Source organism: Ascaphus truei, chromosome 3 (genome assembly GCF_040206685.1).
Source record: "Ascaphus truei isolate aAscTru1 chromosome 3, aAscTru1.hap1, whole genome shotgun sequence".
Classification (NCBI taxonomy): domain Eukaryota; kingdom Metazoa; phylum Chordata; class Amphibia; order Anura; family Ascaphidae; genus Ascaphus; species Ascaphus truei.
This window is the reverse complement of record NC_134485.1, coordinates 226,257,359-226,281,231: the sequence shown is the minus strand read 5'-3', so window position 1 is coordinate 226,281,231 and position 23,873 is coordinate 226,257,359. Positions and strand designations below refer to the sequence as shown.

At 45.6% G+C, this 23,873-nt stretch overlaps 1 protein-coding gene across 5 annotated transcripts in view; it reads right to left on the bottom strand.

Moving 5' to 3' along the window:
* Positions 1-23,873, bottom strand: part of CFAP47 (cilia and flagella associated protein 47) — a 663,944-nt gene that overhangs the window by 549,376 nt on the left and 90,695 nt on the right. For all 5 annotated transcript variants that reach the window (XM_075590256.1, XM_075590258.1, XM_075590257.1 and 2 more), the window contains exons 16-19: positions 21,891-22,135; positions 21,085-21,215; positions 19,535-19,657; positions 1-44 (exon numbers count right to left, since the gene is read on the bottom strand). The exon at positions 1-44 is cut by the window's left edge and continues 88 nt beyond it. In XM_075590256.1, the coding sequence (XP_075446371.1) occupies positions 1-44; positions 19,535-19,657; positions 21,085-21,215; positions 21,891-22,135 (543 nt within the window). The remainder of the gene's footprint in view (positions 45-19,534; positions 19,658-21,084; positions 21,216-21,890; positions 22,136-23,873) is intronic.

Sequence of the window (23,873 nt, the reverse complement as noted above, 5' to 3'; positions counted from 1 at the left end):
GATGGGTTTATAGTCATCCCAGGCAATGGGCTCACATCCACAACCTATGAACACAAAATAAATCAAGGCCAGTAGACTTGGTCACTAGATAGGACACTTTGTCACCAAGTCATATTCGAGAAGATTTGTTTCCATGGTTCATGTATTACATAGTGACATAGTTACATAGTAGATGATGTTGAAAAAAGAGATACAGTACATCCATCAAGTTCAACCTATGATAAATGTGGACAACATATACTGTATCCTATATTTGTACTTACAGTATATTGATCCAGAGGAAGGCAAACAAAAAACCCCAGTGAAATATCATTTAATGATATCTCATAAAGGAAAAGTTCAATTCCTCCCAGACTCCAAATATTATCAATCAGATTACTTCCTGGATCAACATCCTTCCCATGTTTACTTATTTGGTATATCCCCGTATACATTTTTTGAAGATTTCTATTGTATCTGCCATCACAGTCTCCATGGATAATTAATTCCACATTTTAACTGCCCTTACTGCAAAGAACCCTTTCCTTTGTTGCTGGTGAAATCTCCTTTCCTCCAACTTTAAGGGATGACCCTGTGTCAGTTGTACTACCCTTGGGATGAATAGTTATTTTGAAAGCTCCTTGTACTGTCCCCAAATATATTTGTATATAGTTATCATATCCCCTCTTAGACGCCTCTTTTCTGATGTAAACAAATCTAATTTTGCTTGCCTCTCCTCATAAATCAGGTTATCCATCCTCTTTATTCATTTGATGGCTCTTCTCTTTCTCTAGTTCTATACTGTAATGTCTTTTCCAAGTGCCAAAATTGTACTCCATATTTAAGGTGTGGTCTTACTAATGCTTTATATAGGGCATAATTATGTTAAACATAGTTAATACTATAAAACTTCTAAAGACTAAACCCAATTGGCGAAGAAAGACAGGAGCAGATAAGATAATAGTACTGACTAAAAAAACTTAAATGCATGCATGCAAGAAGCCTGACAGATACAATTGGTTAGCTTGAATTAATAGATTAAAGGGAGCAGTATGATATCATGGGCATTACTGAAACTCATGATAGGACAGTCAATTTATAGAGTTATTCCCTTTTTTAGAAGGATTGAGCAAATAGAAGAGGAGATTGGGTATGGTTATATGTTTAACCGGATCCAAAACCTATTTTAAAGGAAGATATTTATGAAGGGAATTATGAAAATGTAGAGACCTTGTGGATAGAAGTTAGCAGTGGAGGTAAAAGTACAAAGACAATGTTTATAGGGATATGCTACAGTATAAACCACCAAATATCTGTGAGATTGAGGAAGCCAAACTATTTTGCGAATTGAGAAGGCATCAAAACGATGTCATATTTGCATAATGGGTGATTTTATTTATCCAGGGGACAATGCCAGACTGGGGCAATGAGATTAGCATTACAACTAAAGGAAACAGGTGTTTTGGGGTGCTTAAAGACAATTACATGACCCAAATTCTTGAGGAACCAACCAGGAAAGGGGCAATATTGGATTTGGGAATATCAAAGAATCTAGAAGTAATAATATATATTCAAGTCTGGGAACACATGGGTAAGGCCTCGGCCATGGTCAGTGCTTACGCGCTGAGGCGCGCTTGCACTTACCTGTGAGCCCCTACAGCCGCAATGAGAGCGGCTTTAGTAGGGGCTCGACTACGCTTCCGCAAGCGCGCGGAAGCGTAGGTCTTAGGTAATTTTTTTAATCACGCGCTTGCCGAAGCGCAGGGCTGGTCACGTGAGCGGTTCGCCCAATGAGGGCGAACCAGCTCCGTGACATCACCGTCCCGCCCCCGACACGCCCCCTGACGGCGCACTGTCTAAGGCCAGGGAAAGCACCCGCTTTCCCTGAGCCTCAGCGCGCCTCAGCACGCCCGCCGGAACCCTGGGCGAGGCCTAACAGTGATCATAACATGGTCTCGTTTGAAATAAATGATCAAAAACCACATTACTTAGGTGCAACAAAGACTTTAAACTTTAGAAAGGCAGATTTGAATAAATTGAGGACTAATCTCCAAGGAATAAATTGGGATGATGTTTTTGCAGGGAAAAATGAGGAAGATAAGTGGGCAGTTTAAAACATTGTTAGCAAAGCACAATGTATATACCCTTGGGTAATAAATATAAAATAAACAACTCTAAATCAATGTGGCTAAATAAACCGGTAGGGGAGGAAATGGAAAAGCAGAGGCAGGCATTGAGATTCTTAAAGTCAGAAGGGAAAGAGGCATCATATCAGAATTATAGGGAATGAAACAACAATGCAAAAGGGCACTCAGATTGGCAAAAATGGATAATGGAAAAAGTAGTGTAAACGAAAGTAAGATCAACCCTAAAAAGTTCTTTAAGTACCTTAATAACAAAAAAATAATAGAAAATATAGAATCCTTTCAGTGTGAAATGGGCAGACACAATAATGGAGATAAGGAGAAAGCAGATGTATTAAACAAATTATTTGCCTCTGTGTTTACCAGGGAAGAATCAATTGCAGTAGTAGTTCTATAGGAGGAAGCTACCACCTCTATATTAACAAGCGAATGGTTAACCGAGGAAGAAGTTCATAGGCGGCTTGATAAAATTAAAGTAAATAAGGCACCTGACCCTGATGGTATACATCCAAGAGTTCTTAAGGAGTTAAGTTCAGTAATAGCCAAACCATTACACTTAATATTCAAGGATTCAATTTCCACAGGCTCAGTACCACAAGATTGGTGTAAAGCAGACGTTGTGCCATATTTTAAAAGGGAGCTAGATCACAACTGGGAATTATAGACATGTAAGCCTGACATCAATAGTGGGGAAGCTTCTTGAAGGTTTAGTACAGGATAATATTCAGGAATACCCAATGGAAAACATAATTATTAGAAATAGTCAGCATGGATATATGAAGGATAGGACATGCCAAACTAACCTTATTAGTTTCTTTGAAGATTTAAGTAGTAATTTAGATCAGCGTATGCAGTTGATGTGGTCTACATACTGTAGATTTTGCAAAGCTTTTGATACGGTTCCACACAAGAGGTTAGTGTACAAAATAAACATATTAAACTATGTAAAAATATTTGCACCTGGATTGAAAACTGGTTGAAGGATAGACAACAGAGAGTTGTCGTAAATGGAACTTTTTCAGATTGGGGTAAAGTTGTTAGTGGAGTATCTCAGGGATCGGTACTGGGACCCCTGCTTTTTCACTTGTTTATTAATGACCTTGAGGTTGGCATAGAGAGCAAAGTCTGCATCTTTGCTGATGACACTAAATTGTGTAAGGTAGTAGAATCAGAGCAGGATGTAATTTCTCTCCAGAAGGACTTGGAGAGAATGGAAACTTCAGCAGGTAAATGGCAGATGAGGTTTAATACAGATAAATGTAAGGTTATGCATTTGGGAAACAACAATAAACAGGCAACTTACAAATTAAATGTGGCTATATTAGGAGAATCCTTGATAGAGAAGGATTTACTGTAAGAGTAGACAGCAGGCTTAGCAATAGTGCAAAAAGTCATGCAGTAGTTGCAAAGGCAAACAAGATCTTATCTTGTTTCAGTAACGTCGATGATATTATACTGCTCCATTGTAGCTATTAATTTAAGCTCGCCCATTTTATCTGTCAGGCTTCTTGCATTAACAAATACTCATTTAAGGTTTTTTTTTTTTTTTAGTCTGTACTATCTTATCTGCTCCTGCCTTTCTACTCCAATTGGATTTAGTCTTTAGAAATGTTCTAGTATTATCTGTATTTAATACAGTATGGGTGTCTACCTGCTTTCCCAATTGCCCCCATTCTACCTCCTTGTTATTTCCTCCTCCCTTATCTATTCTATTTAGTTTGTCTGTGTGACGGTCATGGTAGCTGGCCTTCATAATAAAGGTGAAGCCTGGCTGCCCCTGAAAACCGTGTGTAATGGGCTATGAGTGTCAGCTCTTGAGATCAGCAATGTATGTTAATGGGTTCCCTTGTAACCATGTTCCCATACAATGTCCCCTGTGAGTTTATATGCTAGGGATGTCCTGTGTGGTTAGGGTCCCTCATAGGAAATAGCTGCAGGACCGGGACTTTGGGACCAGGAGTTTAAGAGTGGATGTTGGGGGGCAAATAGGGTTAAAAACCATGTAAGGGTTTGCTAACCGGTTGTATCGGGAGTACTGTGATTTTACCCGCAAATAGTGTATGATTTGCGGGTACGCGACTGTACATAAAGACGCTGTGTGTATGGACGGTGAATGCAACTCTATGGGATATCTTTGCCCCACCAGCAAGTTCTACAATTGGGTTTTAAAACACAGTGCAGGAGCCTCTTTTAAAAGCAATTTTTAGACTCCAAGTTTTAGAGACTAATGGGGTCTGCATGGCAATGGCGGATCAAAGGGACAGATGGGATAGGTGTTGGGACATCTGGTAGGCGGGGAAGGGCGGAGGAACAGGTCTGCAGTTGGGCTCTCAGCGGGTGAGACCCTTTGTTGTAGCCAGACTCTGTGGAGCCTGCCCAGTGGGCGGCAATGGGCTGGCCAAGGAAAGCATTGCCGAGACGGAGCGCGTAGGCGCTATTTCCATTGACCAGTTCATGTTTCCCACCTTGCCGGCAACCTGAGCCTAAGCAAACACCCCCCTTTGATTGGGTAAAGCCAGGCGAGCCCTCGGCTTATGATTGGCTGTTAGGGACACATCCCCTCTCTGATTGGTCACCAGTCCGTCTTCCATGTTAGACATAGGACAGCAAGGTCTATATAAGGAGACTGGCCGACAAGAGTACCAGAGCATCCAAGGGCTTGAACTGGCGAAGTGATGGCAGGCTATTTGAAAGTGCTCTGCTCCGAATAGCAGAGTGCTCGGCACGGAGTTGCCAGAGAAAGCCTGACTGAGCTAAGGCTAAGTCCTGTAATTTGCGGCCAAGTTCTGAGCCGAGAACATAGAGGGGAAAGCACTGCGGTTCTCCCAAAAAGGGTACCGGGTGTTCCTGGACGTGCAGCGGACAAGGTAAGCTTTCCCGAAGTGGGCGCCCTACACCTATTTGAGGCTAGTGACTACCCCCAGACCTCCAGTTGGTATGTATTTACTGTATTTTATGCAATTCTTGTATGTCTGCGGGCTTGCCCGAATAAATCCAATTTATTCAATACAGTAATATTGTCCTGCCTAGTGAATTGATCCCGGTAAGTTAAAAAAGTGTTAAAAGTGCAGGTCTCCCATGATAATGGATACACAAACTAAATTACTATATTTAACTTTTGGACTTTTGCTTTCTGCAAACTTATAACTATGGTAAGCTGAACCAATGCAGATGTTCCATTAACTTTTAACATCTGTGATTTATTTGTACACTTTTATCCTTCAGTACCTTGTAACTCTCTCCTCCTGCATCTCACTATGCCCTCCCTATTTCTTTTTCTGTTTACTGTTTCCTCACTCCTTTGTGAGCATTTCTGTTCTCTACAACATCTCCACTCCCCACTGCACCATGATTTATACACCTCTCTCCCAACAACTTCTTTACCCCTCAATAAAAAACACCCACACAAATCCTCTATTCACACCCTCTATCTACTCCTTCCTGCTGCTGGGGATCTTCCCTAAGCCTGAAGCCAGACATACACACCTGATCTCACTCATGCCTCCCTGCCACCTCTTCCCCTGTAAATGGTGTTAAACTTTTCATTTAACACTGACCTTCCTTACATTTTACCCCACAAATCAAGCATCCCAATAGCCTGCCCTCATGGCTAATGTCCCACACTCAGTCACTCCTACCACCCATTGTGACCAAGCACTGCCATCTACAGCACTTACTCCCCTGCTATCTCTGTAAGTTTCCCATTAAACCTCTTAGATTGTAAGCTCTTCGGGGCAGTGATTTCCTTTCCTATTGTCTGATTTTGCTGTACTTATTGTATAATTATAATTCCCTGTACTGTATTCTTTGTGAAGCGCTGAGACACTTTTGGCGCTATATAAATAAAGACATACAATACAATACATTTGCAAAATAGATTTGGCGTTGATCTATGGCTCTTGATAAATGTATTGACTATTATTGATGACAATCATTGTTTGTTTTTCTGTAATTTAGTAAAGATAAACATTACTTTTTTTTAAATTGCAACTCCTGAGTAGAACCACCTTAATCTGGGAGAAATTTCAACAATGTTAAGTGGTAATTAAAATAAATTGGCTAAAACTTTATGCGGCCTTTGCACTTTCAGCACCAAAACTGAAGCTCCTATGACCATATTGTTTCCCTGGCATCCTTCATCACTTCCGCCAACAGTGGCCATTTGGGTTACTGGCATCTTGCCTATAAAAGGTCAGGACTTGCTCTAGAAAGCTGCTAGAGCATAGTGTGATGGTTCAGGGGATTCCTTCCCCTTCCTTCACTCCCTCTGTCCCTTCCCTTGCCAACTTCCCTGCGCTTACCCACTCCTGTCCCGCTCCGGCTACCTCTGATGCTGTCCCTTTACCCCAACGCATGCCCCGCAAGTCTCGTGCACCCGCGCGGTCCCCGAGCCCCTGCGGCAATGCTCCCCGCTCTCAGACCTCCTCACTGCCCACTGTCATTCCCTCACTGTCACGGTGAGATTATGGCAGGCTGTATAAGGTCACATAAATATATATAACAGATGATATATATTTATCACAGGGTCTGAACTGAAACGAGTCTTAGATATAATAAAGTATATTTATTCCTTTGGATAGGTAAACACACGAATAATACAGTAACAGACAAGAAGTACACTTACTTTGGGGTTGGGGAATGAGAAGTATATAGCATAGCAATTCTCTCGCAATCAGGTAGCCATCAGATGATAAATTGAAGACAAAGGATACAGGGTGAACAGCAGTTTATAAACCTTTTGTGCCCTATCCTTAACATTGAGTACCTGGGATTGGTGCTCAATTACCTCTAGCCAGTGGTTAACGTGGGAACACTTTTTGACCCATGCCCCCCGGTCAGTTGGGATATGCGCAGTAGAGCTCGGGGGTCCCATTTCTCTAACCCCTCCTCTATATCAGGAATGCCAGCTAGTCTACCAAATGGAGTACAGGGCAGGAAATCCTTTGTTGTGAGGTGTGAAATGGAACACTTGAAGACTACTCTGGTTTGAGGAGTCTCCACCCTCATGCAAACAGTGGAGGTGACAAAATCCTTTGAAACATACTCAGGTCCTAGACACGGGGTCGCCTTTCTGGCCATATGCTACTCTGGTATGCAAAGGAATTTCCTCTGAGTTTTACCCATATCTTGGAATACAGTATGTGGGATAAAACATGAACATATTAAAATATCCGGTTCCTTTGGGTCCAGCAGGTCCAAACTTCCCAGTTCTCAATGCCGGAACTGGGACACCCTATGGTCCAATTTGCGACCTGCTATGACCTGGCAAACCGGAGATACACAAATACTCTTAAAACCGTTTTACATTTTAATACAAAAGTCTCCGCTAAAAGAAATCACGGTTTTTCACTAAATCCCCATTGAAAACAACGGGCTTCGCCACCATAGACTTTCAATGGCAATCCGCCGCCATGGGCGGCTATGGGAATCCCCGCCATAGACTTTCAATGGGGCGATGCCGCCGTTGAAGTCAATGGGAGTTTGGCCGCCATTGGAGTCTATGGGAAAAATCCCGAACTTTCAAGGGGGTCCATACTCCGTCGGATTGGTCTCAGAGGGTCAAGGATGGTTCTGCAGCGATGCCGGAGCAGTGGCTACAGATACCCCAAACCCCGACTCTCTGGACTCTCCGGAACCAGAGCTATGGAATACCAAAATTCAGCCTTTCACACTTAGCCGTTTTCCTGAGCCGGTTCGGCCGCCGCCATTGGAACCTATGGCGCGGCCCGCTCTTATGGGTTCGACCCTTATCGGGGGTCCAGGATACGGGGACCCGGTTGTGGTCGAGTGGGAGGAAGCCTAGGAACTAGGGACAGAAAGAATTTTATTTCTAGGGCCCCAGAACTGTTTATTCCCACGCCACTTGTCGTTGAACTTGACTTGTAAGTGATCAAAGTTCTCCTATTGAAAATGTATCCGCTTTGCGGTTAAGCGGTTTGGACGGCAGCCAACTCGTTCCTGGAAAGCTCTTTCGAGGGTTTCTCCATTGAAGTCAATGAGCCCATAGACTTTCAATGGGAAACCGCCGCTCTCCCTCTCGGATGCCATCTGCTGGTCTTCTGAGGAACCGGACTCCACAGCAAGATTCACCATTAAAAAGCATTGAGCCCTAATGGCGGCCTATGGGAACCTGCAAAATGGTGCCTGAAAAGGCGGGAAAATCTACACAAAGGGCTATAATCACTATACAACTATTAACCCTAGTGCTCCCGGATGGATCCCAGTGTGTGTGGTCTGCAGACCAGTTGTTACAATAAAACAGGGGAAACAGGGGAATACACATGTACATGTCATTACAGGGGTTAAATCACCGGTCTGGGTCTTAGCCCAGTTAACCCTTTGACTCCCGGGTGAGGTCAGGGGATGGCCAAATGGGGTGTAACCCCTTTAATCCCAGGCCACCCCCTTTCTCCCTCTACACCTACCCTTCTTAATGGGTGACCTGTGGCACACTGGCCCTAATGGGGAGTGGGGCACTGCTGGCACCATTAATGAACTCCGTCTCAGAGGGATAGTCCTGGCGTGAAAGTCCATCAGCATTGCTGTTTTCACTGCCCTTTTTGTGTTGAATGGTAAATTCAAATTCTTGCAAAGCCAAGCTCCATCTCAGTAACTTGGCATTCTCCCCTGACACCCTCTGTAGCCAACTCAGGGTATTGTGGTCTGTGAGGACCGTGAAAGCCCTCCCATATACATAGGGTTGAAGCTTTTTGAGTGCCCACACAATGGCCAAGCACTCCTTCTCAATGGTGGTATAAGCCACTTCCCTGGGGAGCAGTTTGCGACTTAGATACACCACAGGGTGCTCTTTGCCATCGTCCCCCATCTGGCTTAACACAGCCCCCACACCAAAGTCTGAGGCATCAGTTTGTATAAGAAAATGCTTGGTATAGTCTGGGGCAGCCAGTATAGGGGCTCCAGCAAGCGCAGTTTTCAGGGTCTGGAAAGCAGTTTCACAGGCAGGAGTCCAGGTAATAAGCACAGGCAGTTGCTTCTTGGTCAGATCAGTCAGGGGTTTGGCCAGGGCGCTGTACTGTGGGACAAATTTCCTATAGTACCCTGCGGTGCCCAAAAATGCCATGACCTGTCTCTTGGTTTTTGGAACAGGCCACTCAACTATGGCTTCTACCTTGGCTGGCTCTGGCTTGAGATGCCCTCCACCCACCCTGTGCCCTAAGTACAGGACTTCTGCCATCCCTACCATACACTTAGTGGGTTTTAAGGTAAGCCCAGCCTCCCTGATCCTACCCAGCACCGCAGACACATGTCCTAAGTGAGATTCCCAGGAATTACTAAAGACAGCAATGTCATCTAAGTAAGTGGAAACAAAAGAAAACAGCGCACAACGCCAAATAGTGAAGCAAATTAAACAATATATTATAGAATTAAAAAGGGGGTAATATATCTGCGTACATGAAAAAAGTTGGTAAAAGGCATGTAGTGTGTATCACACTGTTTACCACTCGGCAGCTGTTAACTGTAGAATCGGGTGCTTGCTTCCCTCTGCTGATGCAGCTCAGTTGATTCTGGGGCAGGACGTCAGTCTTTCACTCCCTGAAGAAGTAGTTAATTCTACGAAACTAGTTGGATGTAACATTCTATTGCCTTATATCTGCTTACATTGGCCTTTGTCTATGTATTGGCCTGTCCTGTTTTTATTTCATCCTGTGTGCTGTTTTGGACACTTGTGAGAGACTTTGTAAGACTGTTCAAACTTCCCTATTGAATCCACCACTGCTGTGTAGACAGTGACGTCATTACACAGCGTCCCGCGACGGAGCGGCATCGTGGCACGCTGAGGGCACCCCAGCAAGCTGCGTTTTAACCTCTGTGCAGATGATACACCTGCCGAGGTACAGGAGCAGCTTCATATCGGCCAGGAAGCAGGAGCGATTTCACCGAGCCCCAGTACCAGCTGCTGAACCTGGCTGCATGAAGGGAAATCATATTGGGAGTGAAAGACTGTCGTCCTGCCCCAGAATCAACTGAGCTGCATCAGCAGAGGGAAGCAAGCACCCGATTCTACAGTTAACAACTGCCGAGTGGTAAACAGTGTGATACACACTACATGCCTTTTACCAACTTTTTTCATGTACGCAGATATATTACCCCCTTTTTAATTCTATAATATATTGTTTAATTTGCTTCACTATTTGGCGTTGTGCGCTGTTTTCTTTTGTTTCCATTCTCTTAGTGTGTGTGGGGTGCTGAGCCACCCCTGCGTTTACAGCTGCAGACGCCATTATCCCCAACACGGTTATGTGGCACTTATTATTTAATGTATAATTATCTCACTGTGGGAGTTGTGGTTTAATTTTTTATAAATTTTTTATCACTAAATTGATGGTATAGTCACTGCACTGTATATATTTATACATTTAAACTTTATAGGTAGTTAGGTAGTAGCGCACAGTTTTGTTTTTTGTTTTTACTGTCATCTAAGTAAGCCCTGGCATAGCTCTGCATCCCGTCCAGTAACCTATTGACCAGGCGTTGGAAGGTAGCCGGAGCATTCTTCATCCCAAATGGCATCACCAAGAACTCATAGAGGCCACTTGGAGTGATGAATGCTGACTTCTCCCTAGCCTCCAGGGTCAGGGGGATTTGCCAATAGCCTTTGCTCAAATCCATGGTGGTCAGATACTTTGCCCCCGCGAGTTCATCTAGTAACTCATCCATGCGGGGCATGGGGTAAGCATCTGACACCGTCCCAGCGTTGAGCAACCGGTAGTCCACACAAAACCTGGTGGTTTTGTCCTTCTTAGGCACTAGGACTACTGGACTTGCCCAAGGGCTCTGGGACGGAGTAATTACCCCTAGGGTCAGCATCTCCTCAATCTCTCTCTCCATACTGGTCTTGACCTCTGCTGACACTCTATAAGCGTGCTTATGCAGAGGCTGCAGGTCCCCTGTGTGTACTGGGTGTTTGGTGAGATGTGTGGTCCCTGGCTTGTCAGTGATGAGGGCGCTATACTGAGCTAGCATGTCCCTGGCTTCTCCCTGCTGCCTAGCACTCAACTGTGCCCCTATCTCTACCTGCTCTACAGTGTTTCCTTGCCTTGCCTCTCCTAGGAGATCAGGCAGAGCATTGCTCGCCGGATCCTCCAGCATTGGGCTACAAATGGCCAACACTGCTCCCATACTCGGTGTTCTGTACTCTTTCAACATGTTGATGTGGTATGTCTTGTGCCTCTCAGGCGCTACCTGTACAACATAGTTGCACTCATTCACCTTTCGGATAACCGAGTACGGTCCCGACCAGGCAGCCATCAGCTTGTTCTCCAGAGTGGGTTTGAGAACAAGTACCTGCTGTCCTAGGATGAATTCTCTGCTACGGGCCTGCTGGTCATACCATTGCTTTTGCTTGGTCTGAGCAGCCCTGAGGTGGTCCTGGACCACCCCCATGAGCATCTCTAACCGGTCTCTGAGATCTACCACATACTGGATCACTGAAGCATCAGTAGCGGTAGTCTCCCCTTCCCATCCCTCACGGAATAGTTCCAGAGGTCCACGTACCCTGCGGCCATATAGTAGCTCGAAGGGGGAGAAGCCTGTATATTCTTGTGGTACCTCTCGGTAGGCAAACAGCAAGTGCTGCAGGTGAATCTCCCAGTCTTTCCCCTCCGCCTCTATAAAGGTTCGAAGCATCTGCTTCAGGGTCCCATTAAACCTCTCACATAATCCCTTCATCTGGGGATGGTAGGGGGTAGTGCGCCGGTGCTGTACACCGCAGGCATCCCAGAGACAATGTAACAGTTCACTCAGGAACTGCGACCCCTGATCGGTTAGGATCTCATTAGGGAAACCTACCTTGGAAAAAATGTTCAGCAAAGCTGCTGCCACTGTCTTGGCAATTATGGTGTCAAGCCCTACTGCCTCAGGGTACCGGGTGGCAAAGTCCACCAACGTGAGGATGTAGCGCGTCCCTGACCTGCTAGGAATCATAAGGGGTCCTATCAGATCCATCGCTACCTTCTGGAAGGGTTCCCCTTTTATCGGTAGGGGTCTATGGGGTGCCTTCACACGGTCGCCCGCCTTACCTACTCGCTGGCAGGCATCACAAGAGCGGCAGAAATTGCTCGCATCTCGGGATGCCCCCGGCCAGTAGTAACGCTGCAATAACCGGGCTCGCGTCCTAGTGACCCCCTGATGTCCCGCTAACGGAATAGAGTGAGCTACCCGTAACAGTTGCTGTCGGTACCCCTGGGGCACTACTAGCTGTCGCTTACCGGTCAATCCCTCCTCTATCCCCGGGTTCCCTTCTTCTCTGTATAGGAGTCCCTTATGCCATAGGCAGCGCTCAGTGCCCTCCCCTGCCTGAGATTCGGACGCCCGAAGTCTCACGCCGGCCAGGGTAGGGTCTGCCTTCACTGCCTCCCTAAACTGGGCTCCTAAATGTGGCCACCCCCCAGTCATGTCATTGTCAGGGGAAGGGGACAGAGTGAGGGGAAACAGTAAGTCAGCCTGTGGTTGCAACTGGTCCTGGCTTACCTCCCCGGGCTCCTCTGCGCCCTCCGCTAACGTTGGTCCCAAAGGCTGGGGGACTGGAGCGGCCGCCGCCGGCATTGCCGCGGTCTGGCTCCTGGTAACCGCCGCTACTGCAGCGGGCTGGGGCACACGGTCGTAGGTGCAGGTCATCGGTCCCAGGTCGTTGCCCAAAAGAATGTCGGCATCCAAACCGGGTAGAACCCCCACCTCCCGCACACCCTTGCCCACCCCCCAATCCAAAAAGATGCGGGCCACCTGCAGGAAACGTGGCTCTCCATCGGCCACAGTGATCTGCATCCCAGGGCCTGGGAGCAATTCCTCTGGCCGGACCATATCAGGTCGGACCAGGGTCACTGCGGCTCCTGAATCAAGCAAGCCGACTGCTTGCCGGTCACCGACTGTGACCGGGGTAAGATGTTTGCTCCGGCCGTCCGTCTGCTGCAGGTCTGCGCTGAGATGTCCTCCGCTCCTGGCTGTAGGCACCGATGAAACTGGGATAGGGGTGACATGGGACGTCTCGCTGGGAGTTGTTTCCATGACTGGTCCTGGTTCTTTGGTGGAAGCCACCCGCACGCGGGCTACCGGCTTCGCAGCTGGGGTGCGTTGCCCCCGATGGGGTCCGTTGGAACGCAGGGGTTCCGGGCAATCTGGTCTGATGTGACCAGTGCTGTTGCAACACACGAATAATACAGTAACAGACAAGAAGTACACTTACTTTGGGGTTGGGGAATGAGAAGTATATAGCATAGCAATTCTCTCGCAATCAGGTAGCCATCAGATGATAAATTGAAGACAAAGGATACAGGGTGAACAGCAGTTTATAAACCTTTTGTGCCCTATCCTTAACATTGAGTACCTGGGATTGGTGCTCAATTACCTCTAGCCAGTGGTTAACGTGGGAACACTTTTTGACCCATGCCCCCCGGTCAGTTGGGATATGCGCAGTAGAGCTCGGGGGTCCCATTTCTCTAACCCCTCCTCTATATCAGGAATGCCAGCTAGTCTACCAAATGGAGTACAGGGCAGGAAATCCTTTGTTGTGAGGTGTGAAATGGAACACTTGAAGACTACTCTGGTTTGAGGAGTCTCCACCCTCATGCAAACAGTGGAGGTGACAAAATCCTTTGAAACATACTCAGGTCCTAGACACGGGGTCGCCTTTCTGGCCATATGCTACTCTGGTATGCAAAGGAATTTCCTCTGAGTTTTACCCATATCTTGGAATACAGTATGTGGGATAAAACATGAACATATTAAAATATCCGGTTCCTTTGGGTCCAGCAGGTCCAAACTTCCCAGTTCTCAATGCCGGAACTGGGACACCCTATGGTCCAATTTGCGACCTGCTATGACCTGGCAAACCGGAGATACACAAATACTCTTAAAACCGTTTTACATTTTAATACAAAAGTCTCCGCTAAAAGAAATCACGGTTTTTCACTAAATCCCCATTGAAAACAACGGGCTTCGCCGCCATAGACTTTCAATGGCAATCCGCCGCCATGGGCGGCTATGGGAATCCCCACCATAGACTTTCAATGGGGCGATGCCGCCGTTGAAGTCAATGGGAGTTTTCCGCCGTAGCCGGTCAATGGGGTTTGGCCGCCATTGGAGTCTATGGGAAAAATCCCGAACTTTCAAGGGGGTCCATACTCCGTCGGGTTGGTCTCAGAGGGTCAAGGATGGTTCTGCAGCGATGCCGGAGCAGTGGCTACAGATATCCCAAACCCCGACTCTCTGGACTCTCCGGAACCGGAGCTATGGAATACCAAAATTCAGCCTTTCACACTTAGCCGTTTTCCTGAGCCGGTTCGGCCGCCGCCATTGGAACCTATGGCGCGGCCCGCTCTTATGGGTTCGACCCTTATCGGGGGTCCAGGATACGGGGACCCGGTTGTGGTCGAGTGGGAGGAAGCCTAGGAACTAGAGACAGAAAGAATTTTATTTCTAGGGCCCCCAGAACTGTTTATTCCCACGCCACTTGTCGTTGAACTTGACTTGTAAGTGATCAAAGCTCTCCTATTGAAAATGTATCCACTTTGCGGTTAAGCGGTTTGGACGGCAGCCAACTCGTTCCTGGAAAGCTCTTTCGAGGGTTTCTCCTTTGAAGTCAATGAGCCCATAGACTTTCAATGGTAAACCGCCGCTCTCCCTCTCGGACGCCATCTGCTGGTCTTCTCAGGAACCGGACTCCACAGCAAGATTCACCATTAAAAAGCATTGAGCCCTAATGGCGGCCTATGGGAACCTGCAAAATGGTGCCTGAAAAGGCGGGAAAATCTACACAAAGGGCTATAATCACGATACAACTATTAACCCTAGTGCTCCCGAATGGATCCCAGTGTGTGTGGGCTGCAGACCAGTTGTTACAATAAAACAGGGGAAACAGGGGAATACACATGTACATGTCATTACAGGGGTTAAATCACAGTTCTGGGTCTTAGCCCAGTTAACCGTTTCTCCCTCTACACTCACCTCCGGTGGTGGTCTCCTCCGTTTCCCTCCGCTGGTGTGCCTGCGGCGCGGCGCTCCACGTCTCATGACGCAGCCTGTGCGAGCGCACTCTCAGGTTACTGAGGGCGCACACACACGCTCCTCTTCTAAGGCCTGCCATCTCTGGACTCCTCCTCCCATGCCTTGCAAGACATCTCTCTGTTCAACCCCTCTGTCTCCTCCTTCTCTCCTCCTGACCTATCCCTATCATCTCCCACTTCCCTCCCTGCTCCTCCTCTCTCTCCCATTGGTGTTCCCTCCTTTATAATCCCTGTCTGCCCTCTCTATCATCGCTCTGCATAGTTCCTGTTTCCCCCGTGTATGTGCAGTCCTATGCTTTGCTCTCCTTGTGTTCCAGCCTGTACCTGCTCCTGTGTATCCTTGGATTTCCCTGGCTTTGACCCCTGCTCGTCCTGGACCATCCTGCTCTCTGTACCCCTTGAACCTTGCTACGAACTCTACCTTGCTGACCTCTGGAACCCTTGAACTTGGCTTACGAACTTTGACTATTCTACTCTCTGGATCCCCTGGACTTTGGCGCACGAACACGACCATTCTTACGTTTACCATCAAGGACGTTGCAAGTATCCTAACTACTTTCTCTACAGGCCCAGCAATGCCATACCACACTCTGGACTTGCCCCCACTGCTGTGGGTGTGTGGTAATACCAATCCCAACTCAGTATTGGGGACTTGCCAGGTCTGCGGGCATACAGGCGTGACACATAGTTTTAGTTTATTCCTGTTTGCCTTCTTGTTTGTTGCCTTGATCCAAGTCTGTGCCGCCTGCCTTGACCTGTGACCCCAATCGTGAACATCTGCCATTTGCCTCGACCACTGCCTGTGACCCGACCTTGCTCCATCGCTGCCTGCCTCGATATCCAGCCTGTGACCCGACTACTCTATTCAGGAGTCTTTCTCATGGTTAAGGACAGTGATTTTATAACCTACCTCAGCCCTGTGGGTCGCTTCCTGTATTGAGATGAGCATCATTACATTATGCTCTGGGCAGACATGGACCCTGCTGAGGTAGGAAAGGCTGCTTTTGCCCAAAGGAATCTCCTAGGAAACCATGAGAAACGCCTTTCGGACCAAACCCAACAACTAGCCCTAATCTTCTCTTCTCTGAACACCATTGCCTCCATACTGGATATCCTCTAAATTGCACCGATTCCTGCAACTCTGGCACTCATCGCTCCACCAGCCCTTCGGGAATCTCGTATACCTATGTCTCTACGTTATGGAGGAGATCCTGCTGCCTGCAAATTATTCTTAAACAAGTTCTCCATTCATAGTAGAAAGGATTCAAAGTTCCTCCATTCAGTTCGAGCTCCAGCCATCCATGTTTGCCTATAAGCGGGCAAAGGTGCCGTACATCACCTCCCTGCTCTCTGATAAGGACCTGGAGTGGACATCTATGTTATGGGAGAGTGATGTTCCCCTAGTAAATTACTCTACCGCCATCATCTAGGCCTTTCGGAGGTTGTTTGCTGCCCCAGGATGGGTATCCTCCGCCTCCACGTCGCTGCTAAGGATCTGTCAGGGTACACGTACTGTGCAGCAATACGCTATTGAATTCCGGACCCAAGCTGCCAAGATGGTTTGAATAACCTGGCTCTAGGGGCCGTCTCCTGGCAGGACCTATCCGAGCATCTTAAAGATGAGCTGACTTGCCAAGATGTTTAATCCAATTTGGAGGATCTCATCTCTGTGTATACACATGGACCTGCGCATTTGAAAATATCACATATACCGAGAACGATCTCGCAGAACTCCCACATTTACTCCCACACCCCACTTCCAGTTTCTCTTTGGGGCACCTCCAGCTGAAGAAGAGCCCATGTAGTTAGAAGGTACAAGGTTTTCCAAAGAGGAAAAGCACAGAAGATGTATCAGCTGTCTTTGTTCTGTGAGGTAGGGGACAGGTTGGGAAACTCCAGAACCTAAAGATTGTGGAGGATTCCTCTCTAAGCATTTCAGTTATTCCACCTCCGAGACCCTGTCAACAGCTCCTGATTCCTGTCAACATATCATGGGGGATTTCATCCATGCATAGACAGGCCTTTGTGGACACTGCCGCTGCTGGCAACTTTGACGGTGCGCGGAACACGCCACCTGCGGCGTGTTCCTTCCTTACCTGTTTAACTTCTGATCGCTGCCCTCTAGCTGCGAGTCAAGATCATGTGTCTTTAAGTATTCTGAAGCAAGCGTAGCCATCTTGCTTTCTGGCAAATCCTGCCCCCTTCCTCCTGACAGGAAGTAAGCCTCACTCTGACTCACATTGCTATCAAGTCAGTTGCTACCTGCCCTGGCTCCTGCAAGTACTACCATTGCATGCTGTTCCTGCCTGACCTCCTTGGGACCTTTACTCATCCCCTTTGGATTCCAGAAGACTGGGACAGTCACTCATTTACTACTGAGGTTAGTATGCCGTGCGGGTAGTGTAGGACCTGCTGATTAGGGTTTACCTTGATGTGGTAGCAGGCTTACAATACTTTGGCCAAAGCATTCAACTAAACAACCCTTACTTTGAACTTAGTATTTGCTGCACTCTTCTGTTTCTGGCACTATGCCTTTAAGGAGGCTGGACGTCCTTCAAGAAGCATTTCTATTGTGACCTTGTGCTCTGGACTCTATCCTCCCCTGCTCCTCTCTAGTTCTCGTTATTAGTTCCTGAGTATCCAGAGGCCTGCTGTTACTGTCCACACAGAGGCCTGAATTCCTGTGTTCCCTGTTTCCTGAGACCTGCTGCTACTCTCCACGCAGAGGTCTGTGCTGCTTCTTTCCAGGCTAAGGCCGGTGTTCCTGATTTCCTAAGGCCTGCTGCTACTCTCCACGCAGAGGCCTGTTCCAGACTCCTGTGCTGAAGCGTTGGCTTTTCCCCGCATTGGTGCCTGAGAACATGCGCATCCCGCTCTTCTGGCAGAGCATGCGCACACATGCAGCTGGGCTAGTCATGTCCCTGAGCTTGGCTCCGCAACTCCGGATGCGTTGCGCATTCTCCTGCACGCGGTGTGCTCATGTGACTACGTGCGCCCATCCCCAGCTGCGCGGCAACTCACTCCCATTCTTCTCTCCTGCGGATTTCCCACCTCGCTATCGGGTCCCTTCCCTTTCCCTCGGCTTATGTGTAGGAGCACAAGCGTAACAGCAACTTCATTGACAAATCTTTTTCAGCATCTCACGTCATTTCCTTATGTTCCAAAAAATTACTTCGGCAGTAACTGCTGTTGATGGGAAACCTCTTGTTCCACGCACTACAGTATTACTCAGGAGACAGTACTGTTGCTCATCTCTGTGGGTATCCTTCACAAAGAATGCATCATCTTTGATGTTATTCGCTTCTGAACCTGCACCATCTTACTGGGTTTTCTGTGGTTGCAGAAATATAACCCTGGGTCAATGGTCAGGTAACTGCATAGGAAAAATCCTGCACTGGAATCTGCCTCTAATTTCCTCTCCCCATATTGAAGATTCACCATGCTCCCGACAATTCCGGTCCAAGGCTCCCTAGCCCCTATCTGGACTACACTGATGTTAAAAAAACAGACAGAAGTATTACCCCCACACAGGTCTGTGCCTCCCTGTGGCTATACCTATCTGCTCTCTGAGCCAGAAACCAAGGCTTGGCGTCAGTACATTCAGGAGATTCTTTATCTGCAAGTCAACAATGAGCGGACTGGAAAGGGAAGAGGAGGGAATTCTCTACTCAGAGTCCCTCCAGCGCTAATTACAATCAGCCAAAGTTTGCCCTAGTATGGGGAAAAATAGTGGATGGGCTGGAGAAGGGAGGGAGGGTAAACCCTGGTATCTATCCCTAAAGCACTGTACACTACAGTATAAATTAATAGTAAAAGGTGTAGGCACACATTGAATAGAAGCAACACCTTGGCAGCAGTGCCGATGCTTGTTTGCAGTGGAGAGCTCCTTTCAGGTGGCTGGTGCAGTGCCTTTCCCGGTCGGACTGATGACGCTGACGGAATGATGTAAGCGGACTACCCAACATATGTTTCACATAGCCCGCTTCTTCAAGTCTGGTTTCCGTTTGTTCCTGCCAGACTCCTGCGTTTCTGGTTTTTGCACCCAGCCTTGATCCGAGTCTGTGAACCCGACCTTGAACCTGTGCCGCCTGCATTAACCACTGCCTGTGACCCTGACTTTGCACCTCTGCTGACTGTCTCAACCATTGCCTGTGACCCTGAACTTAGTCCATTGCAGTCTGCCTCTATCCAAGCCTGTGACCCTAACTACACTATTCTCATTTCAGGGACTCTATCTTACGGTTCAGATCAGTGATTTTATATCCTACCTCAGCTCTGCAGGTTGCTTCCTGTTTAGAGACAAGCATCGTTCAAACTTTACACAATTCTCACATCGCATAATGCCTGCAAGCTTCTGTATATAAAGAGTTATGCCAATGTTATCTTTACCTGAAAGTATGCGTGATTCACCCCTGTATTCTGAAGGATGGCTGTCCTGTACGTGGTTAGGCCTAGCGGAGCTTGATGAAAAAGAACCCTTTTTTCAGTGAACTGTATACTAGTGGGTCCAAGCTGTAAAAGGTAAGTGGATAGTTAATTGTGAAAAACAAGTACTACTATACAGTTTACTGTTGTAAATTGCTTGCATAAATCCAGTTAAATACAAAAAAACAACGTTAAAAGAGCAGATTATACAATATTTAAAATCAAAAACATTTCTCGAATAGGTTTTTTCATTTTAAGACCTGGAAAAGTTTTCAATGACAATAAAATAATACACATAATGTAATACATTCTGTTGAACAGTATGTGCATCATTTACCCATCTGTAACAGGGACTTATCCCCGGTGAAGAAACTATCTCTAAAATCCAGCAGGGATCTGGTTAAGTGCAGCAGGCGATTAACCAGACTCCACCTGGCCAATTAAGAATGTAAGAAAAGCCTCCTGTTGGAAACAGGAGAGAGATTCCTTAGCTCACATTTGGACTGACAGAAGGAGAGCAGAGAAGCCTGCACACAGACACTGTCTTGAGCACAAAGGCTGTGCTGAGATTAAGACACCCAGACACCTATATTTACTGGACACAGAGGATCCAGGAACCTGCCAGAGACTGACATGGAGGGCCACCTATCCTGAGACTTTGGGGTGATAGGCTGGTAATGGGAATATCCCTCCAGTCCTGCAGATAGGGCCTGGGGAAGTAAGTTAGCCCTTACAAAGGGATAGGGGTTTATTTTGTTGTTTTTGTATGTTTTGCCTTGATAAAGGAACAGGCTCAATAAAGCCAAGATATAATTTCACCCAATACGGTCTCCATTATATGTACCTCTGCACACATCTCTTACACCATCATTAACCCTTTTCCTGACCTGTACTTCGTCAATTCACATTTCCAAATTGCAAGCTTGTACACATACAGGTAGGGAAAAGTAAATTGATAAACAGATGCTAAGAGACACAGGATGAAAATATCTCTCAACATTTCTGCCTTTGTACATAAAGTCTCTTAAATAGTGTACTTTGATCTCAAAATAAAGGTAACACAAACTGGCTTTGAATGAGGCTTATTGCATATGTACAGTCTTACAAAAATCATGATATAAAATGATGTATACTAGCATTAAGAAATGAAGAGCATATTCATGTAAATTAATTCATATTGCATTCCAAAACATGTTTTCATTTACAGTAAAAATGATTAGTACTTTCAAATGCCACGTTAGTGAATAACATTTAAAAAAATAGCAAAGTTTTTTTCTATTGGAATTTGCTGTTCAGCACAAAAAGTACACATTTTGGTGCATGGCTACAGTTTACTTTATTGAACAGCTTTACCATGCAGTCTACAGTTTTTGTAATGGACTTAGCAGAATTTAATAGCAATATACAAGGGGGAAAAATAATTTTCATTGTGCAATAGCATTACTTGAACAGAACATAAACTTCGAAAGAGGTTCTATAAAGCAGAGAACAGCTCAAGATTGGCACACAATTACCTCTGCAATGCATTTTAGCTTTAGCGTATTTCCCTGTTGTACACACAGATTGAATTCACCTATGTCTGGGGAGCTGAATCCTGCATGCCATACAACTTCACACTCAATGTCTTTATATGCGTCCACTGTGCCTGAAATACATACATTGTAAGTTTTATTACAAAATGCTAAATTCCTATACAATTTTCTACAGACTACAATAACTCGGTCATTAAATGTAAATACATTCTGAAATCCTAATATACAATTCTCACAATTTCAAAAGGTGCAAAGAACCAGGAAACGGGACAGTAAATTAATTTCCTGGGCAATATTGAGTAAAATATGATCACAGTAAATGACAGTTCTGTGGTTACTCAGAAAAGTGAGGCTCTGTGCATTTCAAATAAAGTAGTACAAAAGGAGCCAAAATACATAAATAAACATTGGGCTTATCAATTGAATAATGACGCACAAGCACAGTGATATAAAGTCTCTGACTGCAAAATCCCACTTAAATCCTTGCTGGCATCTTTCAATATGGAGTGAATATTTCATAGTAAAAATAGGTATATCAATGTTGGGGCACACACTATACATGGAAGCTTTACTATAATTATTATAATAGGTTTATGTTTTATCATTTTAATACATCTGGTGCACTTGTTGCCCCAGAATTGCACCAGTTCTGCCGTGCTACATAGACCCCAATACAAGCAGCGTCATACATTTGCGCACACACATGCCACTGACATTAGTGATAGTTAAATTGAAACCTCAAAGAACCCATGACCATACTAATTAGGTAATTTGTTAAATTACAGTACCTCTGGCTGGACGTATAGAAAAAGCGATTCCTTTTTCTGATATGACTGGCTTCCAGCTGAATTCAGCCGGGTGATTCCTGCGATTGTACAATCTTATTGAAGATCTTAATCCTGTTTCTGCTAAAAAGCCATAGTTGGGTCTCAGAATCAGTTCATGAGAAGGCAGCTCGAGGGCAACGGGAACTACTTTTGCTTTTACCAGCATGTGCCCAGTATGCTGGCTGTTAACAGTGTAGGTAATTGATCTGCAAGAAATGATAGATTTTGTCATTAGTTTCATTGTTTTCTTTGATTCTGCTTTCAATAATTACAATATTAGTAAATAAATCAGCTTAATAGATCGAATGTCTAAATAGAAAAAAATAACAATTGTTTCAGTGAAGGGTGATATCACATCCATTTTATCTTCCATTTGGAGAGCATTTTATCTCACAAAAGGTGGTTGATGGAAAAATGTATTTAAAATGTACATAAATTAACTGCCTAGAGTGGCGGAAAGTGAAAACCTAAGCGCAGAAGAGGAAAAGTGAGAGGATCGAGAGGAGGACAGACGGACACCACCCCCCCCTCCCCCTTTCGTATTAAGTTCCAATTCTTCTTTTTTTGTTTATTTTATATATTCTTTGTTACATATATGTTCCACAGCATAACACTGTTGCTTCATATGCAGTCAAATGTATACCTTGCTGTATGATGGTAAATTTTCAATAAAATCTGAGTTATATTTAAAAAAAAAAAAGAAAAAGTACATCAATTAATAATGAGGGTGTCAATACTCATTAAAAATTGTTAAATGCCATTGAAAGAAATTGTTATCAACAACTTTTAATGGGTTCACATCTTACTGAATAACCGCTAGACATAATTACACAGTTACTTAATAATTGAGGTTGTAAAAAGACATGCCCATCGAGTTCAGCCTATGTTAAAATTTAAATGGCCAAGATACTCATCCTCTATTTATATTTATTTTTAATATTGATTCAGAGGAAAGCAAACAAACAACCCCAGTGAAACAGTTGCTAGTTATGTTTCATAAGGGGAAAAAATGCATTTCTTCCTGTCTCCAGTAATGCCAATTACAGTAGATTTCCATCTTGATCAACATCCTTCCTATTTTTCACTTGTCTATTATATCCCTGTATACCTTAACTTTCTAGAAAGATGTCTAAAGATATATCTTGTATCTACCCTAAGTCACCATGGATAGTAAATTCCACATTTTAACCTGCCCTTTCCTTTGTTGTTGGTGACATCTGTAAATGGAATTCAAGTGATTCAGAATCCATGCTCTCTGTATCCATTTTGTTTCCCCAGACTCAATTTCAGACTGAACTGGTTGTGGAAAAACACATTTAAGGGAAATGTATTTTGTGAAAGTTAGAACAAGTGAATTGTTTATAGTACATTTTGGGTATAAGATGAAGATAAGAGTATAGGATTTGTACCCAGACGTTTCCAAGGATTCATTAATTGTTTAATAGTATTATTGTTTCATGCTTACAAGCTATGCATAGGTTAATTTAGTAGCTAGGAATTACTATATGAATCAAGTGAATCCCGGCTCCTCGCTTACCTCTGCTACGGGCGGGAGATTTGCTGGCTTATCCGGGTGCCGCCAGAGGTACAGGTGGACCAGCTATGTGTAGGTAGCGATCAGGTGCTTTGGAGCTCTGCGGCGTACCCAGCAAGCGGGGGGCCCCATTTTGGAAGTTGCGCATGTGCGATAGAAGACATGCACGTGCACAGTGGCAGATAGTTGCAGTGACCATTAGTCAGGCACCGCAAGGGACTACATGTCCCAGCATGCCCCAGAGCTGCTCACCATGTGATATGCAGTAGACAATAGGGCAGTGTCAGGGTCTCCTAGACCTGCTGCCTAGCCCTAGTTCTTCTTTGTCCACTGGGTGTGCTGCTGCCTTCTGTTTCCTCTGGGTTCCTCTGTCTGTCTGTCTGTCCTCTTGCTGCTCCTCTCTCTGTCTT